Source organism: Chelonia mydas, chromosome 4, assembly GCF_015237465.2.
Source record: "Chelonia mydas isolate rCheMyd1 chromosome 4, rCheMyd1.pri.v2, whole genome shotgun sequence".
In the NCBI taxonomy this organism is placed as follows: Eukaryota; Metazoa; Chordata; order Testudines; family Cheloniidae; genus Chelonia; species Chelonia mydas.
Genome location: NC_057852.1, coordinates 16,384,014 through 16,405,063, shown reverse-complemented (window position 1 = coordinate 16,405,063; position 21,050 = coordinate 16,384,014). Strand labels below are relative to the sequence as shown.

Sequence of the window (21,050 nt, the reverse complement as noted above, 5' to 3'; positions counted from 1 at the left end):
CTTAAACTGACTCAGAGCAGGTCTACACTTAAAAAGCGGCAGTGGCACAACTGCAATGGTGCAGCTCAGCTGCTGTAGCACTTTGATTTTTCACACCCCTGAGCGACATAGTTATACTGATATATAGTGTAGACCTGGCCTTTCTGATCTAGCAAGCAGACAAGATCTTCTGTCCAAGGGGACCCTGCAGTCCTACAGGAGGGTTGGTAAGTCTTTCAATGGATGACTCTGGGTATATTTAGTGTGCATTTAAATCTGTTTTCTTTGTAATGCTTTTTGCTTGATTAGAAAGAGCCATGCAGTAACTTGTAACCGGTAGCAACATACTATTCATAGCCCTCAGCGAAAGCAAAGCACATGCACAGAACCTTTAGGAAACTGGCTTCCTGGGACTATCACAGTGAAAAGAAGCTGTGAGGCCTTAAAACCCCCACTCACGAGATAGAGATACTAGATGAGTTACTTCAGCACTGCTTGGAAGGATTGCATATCTGATGTCAAGTGAGACAGACCAGGGTACAGAAGAGATCGAAAGCAGCTTTGGAGGCCACTGGTGAGACCAGGAGAGAATCTAATACATCTATGTTGATGTGAACTAGATACCTTTTAGTCTGCGCCAGAATCATCCACACAGGGCAGTTAGAGCACAACATTTTGGTGCACTCTGCAATTCACAGTCCCATCGCCTGCACTGCGACAGTGCAGACATAGCCTTAGATTCTCTCCTCTCTATGGGCTACTATCATGTCAAGCATCATGAACACACTAGGAGTAGTAGCCATATCAAAGAGGCAAAGGAAATGTGCTGGAAGTACTGTTATCCCAAGTTTCAGAGTAACAGCTGTGTTAGTCTGTATTCGCAAAAAGAAAAGGAGTACTAGTGGCACCTTAGAGACTAACCAATTTATTTGAGCATAAGCTTTCGTGAGCTACAGCTCACTTCATCGGATGCAGTGAGCTGTAGCTCACAAAAGCTTATGCTCAAATAAATTGGTTAGTCTCTAAGGTGCCACAAGTACTCCTTTTCTTTTTGTTATCCCAAGGTAAAATACAGGTTTCCCCCATGTGATCAATAAATAAGGATTTATAGGAAGTAGCCTTCAGAGCTATAGAAAGTAGGGAAGGCCTCTAAATTTATGGCTGCCGAAGTGTATGTGAGAGTCCCTATGCTGGATTTGAACTTTTCTGGGAACTTACAGAATACACCAAATCAGACACTGCTCTGTAACGAGGAATAGAATAGAAGAGAGGCTCTGACTATCACCCCTCTCCACAGCAGATAATGGATAGCTTCAAGCCTACTGTGATTCTTCCTGAGGCTGAATTATGACAGGATGAGTCTACATCCCGGGACCTTTTCTAAGGCATATCCCCTTAAGGGAAGTCTCCCAAAGCTCACTCATCCAATATGGAAACTGAACAATACTCCGCACACTGGGAGAAAAGTCAGATCACAGACAAGGGGATTTCAGTCCAGATTAAGCCAACACAGAGTCCTGCAGACTTCTTGAAAGACAGGTCTATTTTCCCCTCAAGCAGCTGTTCTCTCCCAGTGTATTTTCCTGATTGAACCCCAAGGGGACTGTTTGGACTGGTATAAGGCTTGTATTTTTTCCTATATTGTCTGGCAAGGATAAGTGACTTTCTACCATCTTGTATACCCGCTCCCTAATCATTTACCAACTGAATATCCTGAAGCTGCCATCATGGCATGGAAACAAAGTGTCCAGCTACAGCAAAATGGCAAATTCTGTGGCATCTTGGAAACGTACCACTTTCCACAGCCACAGAAGAGAGAAGCCCACAGGCCCCTTACTGAAATAAATGGGGCAAGTTTATACCTTTCAGAGCTACTGTTTCAGACTGAATGCAGAATAAAGCAGATATCACTACATCTGTTTATCTTTGAAATGATAAGGGCTATCCATAAATTTTTTTAAAGGAAACTCTGAAAAAAATGACTTTCCTTTGGATCGTTCAGGTGCAAGGAACAAAACTGAACACAGTCCCAATCCCATATGTGAGTGCTGTTACACCTGAAGCAATTGAGGGAGCTATGTACAGACTGAAACTTGCTTACAACAGCAAAATGGCTAGATCCACCATGTATAGGACAGCAGGTAAAAGCAAAGAAATTGCTGTCTCCTACTATTTAAGCACTGGTGGATAATAATACGTAAATCTGGAAGTTCTGAAAAACTAAAATACCATGAAAAGAATAATGAGTTAAGAAATATAGTTCGGCCATACGTGGGATAAACAAAATTTTAGAAAACACATTAACTAATCTGCTATTAAAACTGTATCTTAGAAGCATTTTATTGTATATTATATAGTCTGTAAATTTCAGCAGGGTTGTGGGTCGTTTGTAATTAATTTTACTTCTAAATTCCATGCTGTGGAGTTTGAAGCTTTTTAACAAAGCTTACCAAACACACATGCCCCAATAGGTAAATCTCAGCTGGAGATAACCAGTAGCTGAATTAACAAGTGAGGTCAAGTCCTCACTTGACTGGAAAGTCTTTGTGTAATTAGAAAATCAGTTCCCATGGAAATGTGATTTGTAGAACAAGGCAGATAAATAAATCAGATTTTAATTTAAATATTTTATTTAAATCAGATTTATTTTAAATACTTTTTTTTTTAAATAAACCTATTTTAATTTAAATTTGGAATTGTGACAACCTATATTAAGGATTAAACTAATAGTAATCTATCAAAATCATTTAAATAAAAGGAGTACTAGTGGTACCTTAGAGACTAACCAATTTATTTGAACATAAGCTTTCGTGAGCTACAACTCACTTTGGATGAAGTGAGCTGTAGCTCACGAAAGCTTATGCTCAAATAAATTGGTTAGTCTCTAAGGTGCCACTAGTACTCCTTTTATTTTTGCAAATACAGACTAACACGGCTGCTACTCTGAAACCTGTCATTATGCAAGGCACTGCATTTAGCCGTATGGAGTGGAGGAATGCATCCGATGAAGTGAGCTGTAGCTCACGAAAGCTTATGCTCAAATAAATTGGTTAGTCTCTAAGGTGCCACTAGTACTCCTTTTCTTTTTGCAAATACAGACTAACACGGCTGCCACTCTGAAACCTACCATTTAAATAAAAAATATTCAAGCAGGACATGCTGGCTACAAAAAAGTTTTAAAGAAAATCAAACCAATGAATGGTAGAAATTTGGAGCCAGAGTTTGCTGAAGTGCTAAACCAGCTTTTGACAGCAACAGCTTCTTCTGCAGGTGAAGAAAGATTATTTTCTTCATTTAAATTTATTCAAAGTTAAATTGGAAGTTGAAAAAGCAGGAAAGCTTGTTTTCCCTTTTCCAATCTATAAACAAGATCCGAGAGGACGAGAGCTACCTGTTCGAAAGTCTTAAAGTCTTCCTTTTGTTTAATAAAACGGTTTTAATTGCAAAACATGTTTTTATCAAAACTTACATAAGAAAAAACATCCAGCACATTTACAGTAGTTTTACTTAATAAAAATAATATTTTAAAAGGCAGCTTGTGTGAATTTTAGCTGAATTCCACTTTCAATCCAAATGCAGCTCAGTACAAAACATAAGCAAAAAAATAGTCTAGTAAATAAGAAATGAATCATTCACAACTTTCCAACATAAGTAAAAATTAATCCAAATAAAGCTATGTTTAGCTTTAAAAAAATGCGTAGATATAGCTTATCCTCCTGGTTAGCAAAAAGTAACACACTAAATTTGGTAAGTCTATATTTAGCTGCAAACCAACATGTTTTAATGATTACCAGTAAAAGTTACAAATGCAAAATAAGATTAAATTGATGATTTAAATCAAGGTTTCCTGCTTGCCGATTGTAATCATGATTAAAATCATTTTAAGTCAATCCACTCTGTACTACAGAATTGACCATTTTGTCCATTACCAGTATGTGTCTTCTGATACCACAAATCCATCAATCCAGAGTCAACATTAAATTAGTCCTTGCTATCAATCTTTCCAGAAGTAGCACAACTACTTTGGAGACACCACAGTGTACTCACATCTGCAGTAGATGCCAGTGTTTCCCAGGACAACTTCTCAAACTAGATTGCATAAGGTATCCAGCTGAAGTCTCAGAAGGAGTGGTCTCAGCCTTGTAATACTTGTTTCCCCATACACCATGATACAAGGCCAACTGACCACGTCCTGTGGAATGCAGGCTTCTGCATATCAGGTAGATTTGGAAGGATCACAGTGGCTCAACCTTTTTGTTGAATACTTCTAATAGGAACGTCAAGTTCATAAAACAAATTTCACCACATTACGTTTTTTTCAGATAGGATGAGAGACTCTAGATACAAACTGTCTTGTCAAAGGTATCAGAATCTCAAACAGTCATGGTTTTTAGTCCCAAAGGAAATTAATCCATCTGGATTAGGGGGGAGAGACCCTGTCACAGACCTCCGGATGTACAGGAAAAATTTGTTTGGCCAATTTTTGTCCACCCAGTATTATGGGAGTGAAAAAATAGTTATAGATTGGTCAATCTGCAGACCCAAGAAATTACAGAAAACAAATCATGTAAAAGGAATCTTACAGTTGCAAAGTTAAGCACTCAAAAGACAGGAAGTTAAAAAATTAAAGTTTCATGTACAACCTTAACTTAGCCTCACTACACATATACATTACGGTATTCTCTTCAAGTTCTCATTCTATATCAGCACAGTAACTAAGGGCTTGTACTCACTACCACTTATGTCAGTATAATTTACTATGCTCAGAGTTGTGAATAAGCCACCACTCACCAAGCGACATAAGTTACATTAACCTAAGCGCCAGTGTGGACAGTGCAAAAACATGACTATCATTGCTCGCTCCCAAGCAGCTGCACAGTGTAACTGATTACAATCTCTTCCATTCCACCTATATTTCGAAGATTGGTCAGTTTCACCACGGATCTCTGATCTTGTAATCATCACACTGCTGCTCCTAAAAGTTATGAAGAGTAGGGATGTGGGGTGATTGAGACCAAGGGCAGAGGTGAACCAAAAACCAGCATGGCAAAATCTCAGATACTTAACAAGAGACTAATAGGAGACAGTACTGAACCCCCTCAAAAACAAAAAAAACCAGCACAGAAGGGAACAGAACGCCCCTCTTCTCTCTCCACCCTGTCCACTTGCTGACAAGGGAGAATGGAGACAAAACCTTACCCATACACAGACCAGACCAGTAACTCAAAAGTTTACTTACTCTCAGCATAAGGCAGAGACGAAAGCTGGGGTGAACTTTCCCTTTCCAGCAACCAAGAGGACTGGACTGTATATGCCATGTAACAGAGAATTGCCCCTTAAAGCCATTGGGAACTGAATCCTATCCCCAGACATTTAACCTCTAGATATTAGCTATATACAAGTATTTCAGGCACTGTTAAAAGCCTTTTCAAGCAACTACTAAATTAAGCAGTATTGACATATTGTATACACACAGAGAACCAACTGATGCAGAGACAAAAAAACCTGAAGTTTCATAATCGATTTACAGAGGTTCCAGCAATAATTCCTAGTGTGCCATCTGAAACAAACTCACAGTATTTCTCTAGTAGACTGAGGCAGGCAAGTGTCCAAATTGTCAGGGTTTTTTTACACTCTGAATTATAAGACTATAATGACCAGGATGTGCCACCAAGCAACAAATACAAAAGTGACAGTCTAAAGTCCATAAAACTTATTAGAGATAAAGATCTAAGTTAAGGATTTAAAGAAAGCTAATAAAAGTTTTTAACAATGAGGGAAAGACTGAAAAAAGATTAAAATAAATTAAGAAAAATATATAAACACAATAGCCAGGAGCCCAGTTACAAGACTTAAAATACTGCCCCACCCACTGAGTACTATTCTCTTCTGTCAAAAATCAATTTCACTCTCTCTTCAACCCAAGTAATATGCATGTGCTATCTCTCTATCTATATGCCTGAATGACCAAGTAACTCTTAAAAATAATAATAAGGGTACACTTTCCAATTTGACTTTTTGGGTCTGGATGGTTCTCTCCCTACAAGTGAGTCTCCATAATTTAATTTTGGACAAGCTGCTCTTCTAGGTTGTACTCACCAAACTAGGCAAGAGGAAGGACGGTCTTCTGGTTAAGTCACTGATTGAGACTTAGGAGAATTACATTCAGTCCCTTGTGACCTTTGCCAATTGCCTGTTTCAGTTCCTTATCCATAAAATGGTCATACAGTAGAACCTCAGAGTTATGAACACAAGAGTTACAAACTGACCAGTCAACCACACATCTCATTTGGAACCAAAAGTTCACAATCAGGCAGCATCAGAGACCAAAAAAAAAAAAAAAAATGCAAATACTGTACAGTACTGTGTTAAATGTAAACCACTAAAAAAATAAAGGGAAAGCAAGCATATTTATTCTGCATAGTAATGTTTCAAAGCTGCATTAAGTCAATGTTCAGTTGTAAACTTTTGAAAGAACCATAAAATTTTGTTCAGAGTTATGAACAACCTCCATTCCAGACATGTTCATAACTCTGAGGTTCTCCTCTACTACTACTTCCTTACTTCATAGGGTGCTGTAAGGATAAACTGATCAATGCCTAGGAGGAGCTTAGACATGAAATCACCACTACTGATTAGAAAGGAATTAGTCTGAGAAGTTGACTTTTCTTCACTGTTGAACATGTATTGTGTTGTCATATCAAATACTGAGATTCATTCATTCATCCATCAAAAATTAAGGACTTAGCTCACCAGAGACTTGGTGCGTGACAAGCCGGGGTGGGAATGTACAGTGCACTAGCTTGCTGCACACTAACTGCATATGTTCCAGCAGCATATCAAAGTGCACTACAGAACTTTTAATGCACAGTAGCAAGGTTCACAAAACAAGTTAGTGTGTCGCAAGCTAGTGTGCTGCAGATTCACACACCAGCTTCGTGCACACTAACTACAATCCATGTCAGTTAAAGTTACTGTTACTCCATTTTAAACAAAAGATATGCAGGGTAAGTTTGTTGAATGACAAGAGGATACACAGCCAAATAAATCTTCTAACACTGATCTTAATTTGTTTGTGTTTCTATGATACACTAAAAACATAAAATTTTAAGATACTTCTGATTTCATCAAAACTATGCTTTCACTATCTTTTCAATTTATCCTCATCTTCCCACCCACTCCCACCCCATTCCGTTTATTTTGTCCACCTATTGCTTTCTCACGATTAGGGTAAAATTTTCAAAAACACCTAAGTGCGCAAGTCCCTTTTGAAAATTTTAACCCTACGCTAAGCTCTCTGGAGAAAGAACAGTCTTCTTTGTTACTCATCTGTACACTGCCTAGCACAATGGAACCCTCACCATTGATTAGAGTTCGTAGGTACTACCATAATATAAATTAATAGTAATGTCAAACTGTATTAATGTCAATATCGCCAAAGCAACATTTATGAAATGTAAAACAAAAAGTGTTTGCAAATAGAATCTATCAAGATTTGACTGGTGGGAAAAATTATGAAAAATTTACATCAAGCTAAGCATAAAACGTCTCCCAAAGAAAAACTGTTAGTTAACAATAGTCTGATTCTTGAGCACTATTTTACAAAAAAGCTTTCAGAGCTACTGAACTACCATGTACGTGGGTTTCTCCTTCTGCTAATTTAAACCAATATCCAACTACAATTAGGCATACACAGAAAATATATTTAGTTTCTCTTTTAAATCAAATTGAGTTTAGACAATAAAGTGGGAAATGTGAAAATAAATTATAATACACACTAAAATGTGGAAATAATTGTCTAGGGAATGATTGAGCACTAATAATATGAAAAGAGAAGAATTAGACTAAAACTCAGGAATTCCTGAATTTTTATCCTTGATCTGATGCAGACACCCCTCTCCAGCCCTAGGGAATTTTTTTCATCCTCCCTTCCTCAGTTTCCCCATCTATATAATAGAGCTGATCCTAACAGCCCTGTGAAGTAGATGGGTAAAAGTGTTAAGATCTTATTCTAATTTAGGATACATCAAAATCAGTTAAAGTATACTGAGTTAGTAAACAAAATAGACTAGTTACTAATTTTATTATTCCACCAAAATTAAACACTTTTCAGTGAAAATGAAATGCTAAGGAGGGAGCCATAACATTTTTTCTTATTTTGTACCTAGTACCACTACACTGAGTTAAAACGAAGCCTTCCTCTACTCAGTACACTCTCAGTTATGCATCAACAACATATGGGAAAGACAAATCAAGAATTACACACATCTACCCATAGGCACTTCCTGTTTTTAAAGAAAATGTATTTGAACACAGCTGCATCCTGTAGAAAGCAAAATGTTAATCTCACTTCATATTGCTATTACTAGAGCTAGTCTATCAGAAGTGTTGATGAAGTTAAAACCCTAGAATACCTTTTAGTACTCAACAGCCTATTTTCCTGCCTTACATAACTCCAAGATCAAAAGTTCCTTTAACCCTTCACCTCCTGCCCCACATGCTATTGACATAAAACTCTCACTGAATTTCATATAGAAACTTAGTTTGTACATGTGGAGTCGCGCTGGGTGCAGAGGAGAGAAGGGGAATGCATGACAGAACAGTTAGGTTGTATAGGTTTCAGAGTAGCAGCCGTGTTAGTCTGTATTCGCAAAAAGAAAAGAAGTACTAGTGGCACCTTAGAGACTAACCAATTTATTTGAGCATAAGCTTTCGTGAGCTACAGCTCACGAATGAAATGCATCCGATGAAGTGAGCTGTAGCTCACGAAAGCTTATGCTCAAATAAATTGGTTAGTCTCTAAGGTGCCACTAGTACTCCTTTTCTTTTTAGGTTGTATAGTTTCCTCAGTCCTCCATTTGGAATATTTTACTTATTTCAAAGCTGTGACTTCAAATAAAAATAACTATATCAAATATTTTATGTTCTTTCACAGTCACAATAATGTTTTATTCTATAAACAGACAAGATACAGAAAATTAAAGTTTATATCATCATCACACTTAAGTCTGAAATGTTTTTAAATCTATTTCCTTTTCACCAATTTTGCTATTTAATTTTTTTGAGGTAACTTAGCTTGGGCAAAAGAGAGAAGTCAGTTCCATTTTTTAGCTCTCCTGTATTAGCACAGCATAGTTGTGTTTAGGGGCAGCACCAGTTGTGAGTTGTGTATTTAACCTTTCTCAACAAAGTTTAATTCATATTATGTTTTGTAAAGCCCTTAAACAAACCAGCAGTTTGGAAAACTAACTGTCTCTCTAAACTTACAAGAAGTCTTGATTTTTTCTGGACTACTTTTTCCTGAGCAAACAGAGTAGTCCATAAGCATTTGAATATCTAAAGCTTTCTAGACTCCCAACAGAAAGGATTCTTATTTTTATTTGAAGATACAAGGAGCAGCATGATACATGTGACCTAACTGCTGAAGTGCTGAAGAAAGCCTGTGTAACAAAATGTAAGCTTGCAAAGAGTTACTAAGGCATGTCTACCCTACAGACTTAAGTCAACCTATGTTAGGTCAACTTACAGCCCCCTCAGTAATTACTGATGTTCACACTACCCTACTTCTGTCAGAGGTGCACATCCTCACAAGGAGCGCTTCCACCAACTGAAGATGGACAGTGTGGAGGGGCGGAGAGCCATGGCTCTCAACTCAGTGCAGCTCCCCACTGTGGGGTGGGGGGGGGAACGGGGAAGAGGAGCCACCCGGGCTTCTTGCTTCCCTGAGTGGGGAGCCAGGCGGGCACAGCCATATTCCGGAGCACCAGGGGCAGCCAGGCTGTAGGATCCCAGCTTTCTTGTCAAATTTCAAGGCTCCAGCATGGCAGCCAACAGCTTATGTAAGTCACACAGTGTCTACAGAGATACTGCGTTGCCTAATTACATCGACATAAGCTTTACGACTCTCATGAAGGTGGAGTTATTATATCGGTGTAGTACGGTACTTACACTGGCAGGACACGGCTGTAGTGTGTACACTGACATAATTAGGTCAACGTAAGCTGCCTTACGTCAACCTAACTGTGTAGTGTAGACCAGGCCTTAGTTTCCATTTAATATAGTTACCTAATTAAGGTGTAAAAATGAAGTAGCAGATGGGAACACATCCTCTGCCTATAGGAACAAGAATGGTCAATACTGAGATTTTGATTCAGACTGAAAGCTAGAGAATACAAAAATTTATCTAAGCATATATGAAAATTTCCTTTCAAGTAACAAAGTCCACAGATTCATCACAATGGACACTTCAGCAGGCTTGCAGCTTGGAGGCAGAACCAGGCCTACCCATCTCTGCCACCATCTCCTGAAGTTCCCTCTAGTTGAGAATTTCCACACTCAGATTAATTCAGCTCTGCTTTTCTAAATCATCTGTTTAGCTTTATGGTGAGCCACAGTTTATTACTCAAAGAAAGGAAAAAAAACTCAGGAAAGCGCTGGTAGCTTTTCCTATTCTTCATTGTGCTATGTTGCACAGATCCATTATAATAGGATTTTCACAGCAGTATGCCTCCAGAATGGGAACCAAGACCATCTTTTAAAAATGGACATCCAGAACCACCTACATTATATATTACCTACCCCAAAACTTGGTTAATTCTGAGTTAAGGTTGCCCAGTGGACTACTTGTTTAATTTTAAAAATACTGGGTCTCATCACAAAATTTTGTCTGCGTGCAGTTATTAATTATGAGGAGATATATTTTAGTGGAAAGTATAATGATACCTTCTGCAGCAGTTTGAGCGGGGTACTGCTATAAGAAGCAGACTGAACTTTTAAGGTAGTGCTCCATGACGTTGGAGGCTGGAAAAAGGGCTGTTGACCAGAGGAAACATTTAACGTTGGTGTTTGTGTAAAACTTCTCTTTCTTGAACACTATAACATTATACGACAGAGAGACTTGACCTTTTTGCTTGGACTCTCTTATACAACCACTTTAAAGTCCTTCTGGAAGAACTCAAAAGTATGTTTCATTCTTTAATACAGTAATTAAACTACGGACTTTGCACCACTCAGTAGAATAAGTTATTTGACGACTTCTTTTTAGCATTCATGAGAGAAATGATCAGTTAAAGTTACCCGTTTTATACTGTCTGGTCCTAGAAAATTGTTTTTTTTGCAATAGCAAACCACCACTGAGAGAGACAGAGAGGGAGGGAGGCAGGCAGGCACTGGAAGGTCCATGCCAGGTTAATCAGTTCTGACAAACATAGCCTCTTCAGCCAGGGAGGGTGGGAACAGTATCACTGCCACCCTCAACTATCCTGGGGCGCAGCGGGAAAGCATAAATGAGAAACATTGCCCAGCACTATGAGAAGTCATTCATCACCTCATATCTTGGGTCCAGACCTATGGAGAAGCCACACAGAACTTGACTGCTGTTTCCAGATACAAAGAAACCAAACAACCCACCATGCTGATTTACGAGTGAAGATATTTCTGGGTGAATGTTGCGCTCTGCTTAATCCAATATTTACGATGTATGTCTCAGAATTCCATCTCCACCTAATAGGCAGTGCGCACAGAAATAAGTAATTTTGCTCCACCCGAGACAGAAATTTCTCTCTCTCTCGGGTAAGACTGATCATGTTTTTGCTAATTTATGAAAACTATACCAGACACAAAGTGTCATGACCAGAACATCCCTGAAAAGAACAGTGCTTTTAGATCTCATGAATCATTGTGTTCCAGCAGATGGATGCTGTTCTCTCATTCCGGTACCCATCCCATTCCAAACAAACTTGCAATGCTATGAAGTCTAGCCATTCAAGTCACTGAAAGACTGGCAGTACTCTCCTTGGCATTGTTCCTCTTTACAGTGAGGACATGTATATTACAGTGGCAAATCTAGTGAAGATTCGTTACTGTATGCTAGCAATTTATGTATAGGTAAACCTCTAAAATACCAATTTGCCACTTCCAGGGCACCAATCCTCCACTCACATGGAGCCTAACTGAAGTCAAGCTATAGGATCAGGGCCTGCCTTTGTAATAGCCTTCAAACACTCAACCTGAAATATTAATTTTCAGAGTTTGACATGTTTATCCAACACATACTTATCCAACAACTAAGCCTATCAGCTGGGGTGAAAATATCTACATGGCCACTCCACACCATTTCAATTGGAAGAATAGACAGCTGTGTATTCAAATTGCAATGAATTCTTAAATAAATTTCTATTTTATTAATTCCAGTTGCCCTAGACTAAAAGCTCTTTGAAGCATAGACCATATATCTTCCAGTGGGTTTATACAGGACCAAACACAATGGTGCCCCTAATCCTGACTAGAGGATTTAACAAAAATAGTAATGTTTGCTGAACAGTATTTGACCCGCCGTAGACCTAGCTGAATTAAAAAAATATCTGCCAAATAAGTCAAACAAACAGATACCAGATCTCCTAATACAATGAGATTACAAACAGGGCTGGGGTCTAATAGGTTGCTGTCAAATTGATAATGCTCAGATAAGCCAGCCCCCACACCTCCAGTTACTGCAACAGGTGAAGGCATTGGGAGTCCCACTAGGATGCTACCCTGGACCCCCCCCAGGACTCCATCTTTTATAGCCTCCAGCTAGTACGGGTCTGATCAATGTGGTACCCTCCAGCCCAAACGTCCTCTGCCTGCTGCTCCTCTCAGCCAGCCTTTTCTTCCTGTTCCCCCAACTCCCATACTACAGTCTCCATGGCTCCTGTAGCTACTACTTTAGCTCTCCCCAAATCTCTTTTGAATCCTCTCCATTGACAGCTCCAGTGCTTGACCACTTCCAATGCTCATCCCAAGAAACACTGAATTTAAATTGGTCTCCCTCTTATCAGTTTCATCGGCATTTAAATTACAGTGAAAACTGACAAGAGTGGCTGAGATGGTATGCCTGCATTCAGAAAGGCAAGAGAACCCTACACTAGGAGTTCTCAGACTTTTGTACTGGTGACCCCTTTCACACAGCAAGCCTCTGAGTGCAACCCCCCCTTATACATAAAAAACACTTTTTTATATATTTAACACCATTATAAATGCTGGAGGCAAATCGGGGTTCAGGGTGGAGGCTCACAGGACGCGACCCCCTGAGGGGTCCCGACCCCCAGTTTGAGAACCCCTGCCCTACACCATATTAGGAACATTTTCTTCACAACTATAAGGACTAGAAACTTGCTTTTTACAGGAAAGAGGATAAACAGAACCTTAGAGTTTGCAGAAGTAAATAACACGATGAAAGGTTCCTACGGGCCCTTGCGCAAGTAGATTTTATTTTAGCTCTGCTAATTTTTAATTCCACATTTTCACTTTCATTTCTTTTGGCTTCAGTGGAAGGATTACAGATGCAGATGTCTTCACAATGCCACTAACTATCATTGCTGAGTACAAACGTTGAACATTATCAACTAACTTGAACAGTAAGTTTGACTTGAATGCTTTCTAATGTAATCATAGAGCAAAAGCAGATACACACAAAAGGATGAAGTTATAGACAACATTATATTTTATGGCTAATGCGAAGTTACTTGATAACACAGCAGCCAACAAAAGGGACAGGCTACACACGTATTACTTTTCTCCAACCCTTAGGCTGATGTAGTATCCTAACATCATCCACCTTAAATTAGAGTTTATATTTTTCTTAACTGACAATTTACAAACGAGATTACCAGTCCTCTTAAGTATGTAAGCCTGAGCAAAGCACTATCCAATTTCCCTGTTTTCTACCACAGGCCTATTTTAAGTCACCTCCTCAACTATTAGAGAATCATACCCCTACACAATCCAAGAAAACTGTATCCTGTAACAAGCCTTGCAAAGGCAGATCCCTATACTGAGCCCCATTGACTTCAATAAGGGTATGTCTACACTATGAAATTAGGTCGATTTTATAGAAGTCAATTTTTAGAAATCCATTTTATACAGTCGATTGTGTACGTCCCCACTAAGCACATTAAGTCGGGGGAGTGTGTCCTCAGTACCGTGGCTCTCATCGACTTACAGAGCGGTGCACTGTGGGTAGTTATCCCACAGTTCCCGCTGCCCATTGGAATTCTAGGTTAAGCTCCCATTGCCTGATGGGGCAAAAAACATTGTCACAGGTGGTTTTGGGTACATCATCAGTCGCCCCTCCCTCCCTCCGTGAAAGCAACGGCAGACAATCGTTTTGCGCCTTTTTTCCTGGGTTACCCGTGCAGATGCCATACCATGGCAAGCATGGAGCCCGTTCAGCTCACTGCCGCTGTTGTGAGCATTATAAACACCTTGCGCATTATCCTGGAGTATGTGCAGAACCAGACTAAGAGACGCCAGCATGAGGACGATTGTGATGAGGACATGGACACAGACGTTCCTGAAAACACAGGCTGTGGCAATTGGGACATCATGGTGGCAGTGGGGCTGGTTGATACAGTGGAACGCTGATTCTGGGCCCGGCAAACAAGCACAGACTGGTGGGACCACATAGTGTTGCAGGTATGGGATGATTCACAGTGGCTGCGAAACTTTCGCATGCATAAGGGCACTTTCATGGAACTTTGTGAGTTGCTTTCCCCCACCCTGAAGCACAGGAATACCAAGATGAGAGCTGCCCTGACAGTTGAGAAGCGAGTGGCGATAGCCCTGTGGAAGCTTGCAACGCCTGACTGTGCTACAGGTCAGTCGGGAATCAATTTGGAGTGGGCAAGTCTACTGTGGGGACTGCTGTGATCCAAGTAGCCAACGCAATCACTGACATTCTGTTATCAAGGGTAGTGACTCTGGGAAATGTGCATGCAGGTCGCACTGGATGGCTTTGTTGCAGTGGGGTACCCTAACTGTGGTGGGGCAACAGATGGAACACATATCCCTATCTTGGCACCGGACCGCCTTGCTAACCAGTATGTAAACCGCAAGGGGTATTTCTCAATGGTGCTGCAAGCACTGGTGGATCACAAGGGATGCTTCACTGACATCAACGTACGATGGCCAGGAAAGGAGCATGACGCTCGCATTTTTAGGAACTCCGGGCTGTTTGAGCAGTTGCAAGAAGGAACTTACTTCCGAGACCAGAAAATTACCGTTGGGGATGTTGAAATACCAATAGTTATCCTTGGGGACCCAGCCTACCCCTTGCTCCCAGGACTCATGAAGCCATACACAGGCACCCTGGACAGTAGTAAGGAACAGTTCAACTATAGGCTGAGCAAGTGCAGAATGGTGGTAGAACGTGCCTTTGAACGTTTAAAAGCTTGCTGGCACTGTCTGCTGACTAGGTTAGACCTCAGCACAATCAACATTCCCATTGTTATTGCTGCCTGCTGTGTGCTCCATAATATCTGTGAGAGTAAGGGGGAGACGTTTATGTCGGGGTGGGAGGTTGAGGAAAATCGTCTGGCGGCCGATTTTGAGCAGCCAGACACCAGGGCGATTAGAAGAGCACAGCTAGGCATGCTGCACATCAGAAAGGCTTTGAAAACCAGTTTCATGACTCGCCAGACGTGACAGTTGTGTGTTTCTCCTTGCTGCAAACCCGCCCCCTTTGTGGATTTTAATTCCCTGTAAGCCAACCACCCTCCCGCCTTCAATCACAGCTGGCAAAGGAAATAAAGTAACTATTGTTTTGAAACCATGCATTCTTTCTTTATTAATTAAAAAAAAAGTGAGATAACTGACAAGGTAGCCTGGGTGGGGTGCGGGAGGAGGGAAGGACAAGGCCACATTGCTTATTGTAGCCACACTAAAAATCAAAACTGTTTGAATGACAGCCTTCTGTTGCTTGGGCCATCCTCTGGAGTGGAGTGGCTGGGTGCCCGGAGCCTCCCCCCCACGTTCTTGGGCATCTGGGTGAGGAGGATATGGAACTTGGGGAGGAGGGCAGGCAGTTACACAATGGATGCAGCGGAGGTCTGTGCTCTTGTTGGCTTTCCTGAAGCTCCAACAGACACTTCATCATGTCCGTTTGCTCCCCTATTAGCTTCAGCACCGCCTCCTGCCTCTGCTCTTCGCGCTCACTTAATGCTTTCCTGGCCTCTGCCACTGAATGCCTTCATGCATTAAGCTGTGCCCTATCAGTGCAGGACAACTGCATGAGCTCGGAAAACATGTCATTGCGAGTGCGTTTTTTTCACCTTCTAATCTGCGATAACCTCAGGGATGGAAATGATAGAGGGAGCATAGAAACATTTGCACCTGGGGGGAGATAAAAAGGGAGAGTAAAATTTAAAATAATACATTTCTGAGAACAAGGAGACTCTTTCACAGTGAATCAAGCAATTCACAGCAGACAGCACATGTGCTTTAGGTACAAGGTCGCATTTTGCCTTTTATATTGAGCGCCTGCCGGTATGGAGCAACAGAATTTGGTTTCCAGGCAGCCATGGTAAGCCTTTTGGTACACAGGGTTGGCTTCTTACGCCTTCATAACATGTGGGAATGGTTTCAAACTGCAGCGCCATCCTTTCCCATAGCAAGTAATGCCAGTTGGGTTTCACATTTAAAAGGAGGGGCTGCGGTTTTCGGGTGGATGTGCAGCACACACCTCCCTCCAGCCCACCACGTGGCTATTCTCTGGGATGATCCCTTCACCCCTCCCCCCGCCATGTGGCTGTTCTCAGGGATGATCCCTTTTAGCCAAGCGCAAACAACCCAGCATGAACGGGGTCCTTTTACTGTTCCCTTACAAAAATTCCCCTATTTCAACCAGGTGACCATGAAATGATATCACTCTCCTGAGGCTAACACAAAGATATACACCGAATGTTGCTTGAATGCGACCAAAACCCAGGACCATTCGCTGCCATGCTTTGTGCTGCAATGATTCCAGACTACTTGCTACTGGCCTGGTAAAGTGTCCTACCATGGAGAACGAAATAAGGCAGCCCTCCCCAGAAACCTTCTGCAAAGGCTTTTAGAGTACCTCCAGGAGAGCTTCATGGAGATGTCCCTGGAGGATTGCCACTCCATCCCCAGACACGTTAACAGACTTTTCCAGTAGCTGTACTGGCTGCGAATGCATCCCAATTCTTCAGAGCAAAACAAACACTATTGCTTTTAAACCCTGTACTGTAGTTACAAATGTGCACTCACCAGAGCAGCCTTCTCTGGCTTCAGGATTGGGGATCCTGCCTTGGGAGGGTATTGGCTCCAGGGTGATGAAAAGGTCCTGGCTGCCAGGGAGAACAGATTCACTGCTTGCCTGCTGAGCATTCTCCTCCCCCTCCACAAAATCCTCCTCCTTGTTGCGTGAAACTCCCCCCTTGCAGGTGTCCATGGGCAGTGGTGGGGTCCCCCCCTAGAATGCCATGCAGCTGATGATAGAAGCGGCACGTATGGGGCTCTGACCCTGAGCGACTGTTTGCCTCCTTTGTCTTTTGGTAGGCTTGCCTGAGCACCTTAACTTTCACGCGTCACTGCTGCGTGTCCCTGTTGTAGCCTCTCTCCACCATGCCCTGTGCGATTTTGGCATATACTTTAGCATTTCTTCTTTTTGATCAGATTTCGGCCTGCACAGATTCTTCTCCCCATACAGCAATCAGATCCAGTGTCTCCCTTTCGGTACATGCTGGAGCTTGTCTGCGATTCTGGGGGGACTGCATGGTCACCTGTGCTGCTGAGCTCGCCACGCGAACCAAACAGGAAATTAAATTCAAAATTTCCTGGGGCTTTTCCTGTGTACCTGGCTAGTACATGGGAGTTCAAAGTGCTGTCCAAAGCGGTCACATTGGAGCACTCTGGGATAGCTCCCGGAGGCCAGTACTGCCGAATTGCGTCTCCACTACCCCAAATTCAACCCAGCAAGGTCGATTTTAGCACTCCGCCCCTTGCCGAGGAGGAGTACAGAAGTCGATTAAAGAGCCCTTTAGGTCGACGGAAAGGGGTTGGTTGTGTAGACACATTCGTTTTAAGATGGACCTAACAAGGCTAAATTCGACCTAACCCCACAGTGTAGACCAGGGCTAAAGCTCCATAAAAGGGTCCACCTGCATTGCTAGTTGTGGAATTGGTGGCCTAAAACTAATGCATGAGTACTGAGCTCACTTCCAAACTGCAAAAGCAAAACTACCCTTCTTCTCAATATTGAACACTAATTCAATTTTAGCTAAAGGGATACTGTCAACTAATACTTCTGTGTGAAAGATTTAAAAAAATCCATTACAATAGATAAAGATATTAATTGAAAGGTGAGGTGGGAAAATTCCACTCTACTTTTGGCATCAAGTGCTGCGAAGTGCATGGTCAGTATTCCTTTGTGTGGGTATTTAATAGTTGAATTGAAACCTTAATAGGAAATTATTACAGAAAAATTTGCACAAAAGCTAAAAAAAGATGCAGTAACAAACTATTCATTTCATATTTTTAAATCAAAAAGATCTCAAGATGACAGTGTCCCTTTCAGAGAGCACTAAAAGTCAGGGTAGGCAAGTTCTTCCTTAGTATTCATATTTTTCAATAGACCTTTCAAGGTTCTAAAGAGGATTCCCAGAATCCCACATACTTTTGAAAAAATGAAAATTCCACAATAACATACTCCCGTTGCAATCATTTTTCAATAGCACGGGTTAAACAGTACTCAGATCTACTATCAGTATCTGCAATGCTTTAGCCGTTTACCAATTCTCTCACTTTGAAATAAGGAAATCAATTTAGAACCTATAAACATTGTTTGACATTAATAGCAGTTTAATAAATATATGCAAGGGGTAATGAGAACATGCAAACCTACACAATTGCACACAGTACTTGGGTTGAGAGTTATAAATAAACCATGAAAATTTGCCAGCATGCATATGCACATAAGTCTACTCTCCGACAACAGGAGAATGGATTTGGGGGGGGGGCGGGAGGGGGGACCTGGATTTGTGCTGGAAATGGCCCACCTTGATTATCATACACATTGTAAGGAGAGTGATCACTTTACATAAGCTATTACCAGCAGGAGAGAGGGGTGGGGGGAGAGAAAACCTTCTGTAGTGATAAACACCCATTTTTTCATGGTTTGTGTGTATAAAAACATCTTCTGTATTTTCCACAGTATGCATCCGATGAAGTGAGCTGTAGCTCACGAAAGCTTATGCTCAAATAAACTGGTTAGTCTCTAAGGTGCCACAAGTGCTCCTTTTCTTTCTCCGACAATAAACATTAACATAATTTTATTCACTTTACTGTTTTCTAATTTTGCAAGAATACCACACCGCATAGGTGTATTGCAAAACAAAACTGGCCTTATGTCCAACCATCCGAGAAGGGAATTTTACAGTAGTCTTCATAGTGTAGAGAATACATAAACATTTAGCTAAGGGATAAGAACTATACTGGTTACTCCCACAATAAGAACCCAAAGCGGATACTAGTCAAGATTACCTATGTTATTTAGTTTACTAAAATGCATAGAATAAATGACCAAATATTGCCCATTCAGAGCTTTTGTTGTCTAACATAAGTTCACTGCAATGTCAATTGCCGGTTTAACAATACAAGCAGCATGCTAATGATGGAGTAATTAATCAAATATTGTTGCAAGGGGAAAGACAGGAGTCCTACTGCATATAAAGCTGCAAACACCACACATTCACTGCTGATCCAAGTACAAATCTGTTGAATTCCAGAAGTTAGGCCTTAATATGAGCTTCATTTAGAATTACTTAGCAAACAGGACAAAAATCTTATACAAGCCCGTTCTCTGGCATTGGTTACTGTACACTACACACATTCTCTGAAACACCATTTGATCTGACCCAATGAATCATCAGATCCAACAGCAGCATGCCACTTGCTAGGCAATTTCATACTGGTTTACTGGTGACAATATGCCAGGAAACTAAGTAAACCCTATAATGAGGCCAATGCACCAGCCAATCATTTAAAAAAAAAAAAATCACTAACCGGCTTATAATGTGTATGCAGCTATTTAGAGTCTGGGAAGGAGAGCCAGTGCCGGGGGGAGGAGAAAAAAGGGGCATCCAAAGGTCTCCGGCTTCTAGCCCAGAGTGGGGGCGCAAAGGGAAGACCTCTCTCCTTCTGTCCCCAACTTTTTAGTCGGTCTACGGGAGCCCCCTTCATGGACTCTGCAGGGCTCCTGCCTCCCAGCCCCGATTCCCTCTCGCAGGGGCATGGGCCGGCACTCGTGGCCCTGGGAAAGCGAGCGGGATGGGGGCTGAGCCGCCCTGCCCCGCCGATCGCCCCCGGGGCATCTCCACCGAGAGGGCGGGGGCTTTGCCCTGGCACTGCCCACCCCCACGGCCCGGGGCCTGCACCCGTTACCTTCCGCCAGCAGATCCTCCAGGGTGACCTGGTGCCGTCCCACAGCGAGCACCCGGCCCGCGGCGCCCGCTCCGCCCGCGCCGCCGGAGCCAGCGCACGTCGTCCCGCCGCCGCCGCTCCCCTCGGCCTTGGGCATGCGGGAGAACTTCTTCATGGCGAGCGGCGGGCTGGGGACGGAGCCGGAGAAGCGCGGGCAGTGCCCGGCCCCGCAGCGAGGGGTGCCCGGGGGTGGAGGAGAGGACGCGCTGCCCGGGGAACCGCTCGCCGCTGGCAGGAGCCGGGCTGCGAGCCTCACATTCCGCCCGCGGGGAGCTGCCCCCGCCCCGCTCACTCGCCCGCCGCCCCGCCAGGCAGCGGCACCGCGGCCGGGGGGGTGAGGAGGGTGGGAAGCGCCGGGCCCAGCTGCGCCCCCTTTGCTCCCGCAGGGCCAGGGGGGGACCCCGCGCTGCCCTGCCCGGCGCGGACTTTGCGCCCAGCCGCAGCAGCAGCACCGAGGCGAGCACTCAGGGACCTGCAAGGGACCAGCCGCCTCGCCTGGGCTGTGTGCGGTCAGCGGCGCATGCGCACTCCTCCGGTTCCGCCCACTCCCCGCCCCGCGGCCGGAAGTGAGGTCGCCAGGCCTGGCCGGCACGTGGGGAGGGAGGGAGAGCTCGCGCCGCCCTTTGAGAGCCTCGGCCGTTGTTTAGAACGTTGGTGCTGGACCCCGCCTGCCGTTAGAGGGGGAACGACCGTTTCGAACGCTGGAGGAGCAGGGGTTCCAGCCCCCGGGGAGGCTGGCGCGTGCGCGCGGGGATGGCCCTGCCCCTAGGCCAGGGGGAGAGCAGCCCTTCCCCAGCCAATACTTAATTTGT

General features: G+C 42.9%; 1 protein-coding gene across 1 annotated transcript in view; it reads right to left on the bottom strand.

The window, feature by feature from the left end:
- BMP2K (BMP2 inducible kinase) overlaps positions 1-20,770 on the bottom strand; it is a 104,341-nt gene extending 83,571 nt beyond the window's left edge. Inside the window, exon 1 of the mRNA XM_037896740.2 lies at positions 20,200-20,770. Coding sequence (XP_037752668.1) covers positions 20,200-20,353 — 154 coding nt within the window. The 5' untranslated portion in view covers positions 20,354-20,770. The remainder of the gene's footprint in view (positions 1-20,199) is intronic.
- Between the last annotated feature and the right edge of the window lie 280 nt (positions 20,771-21,050).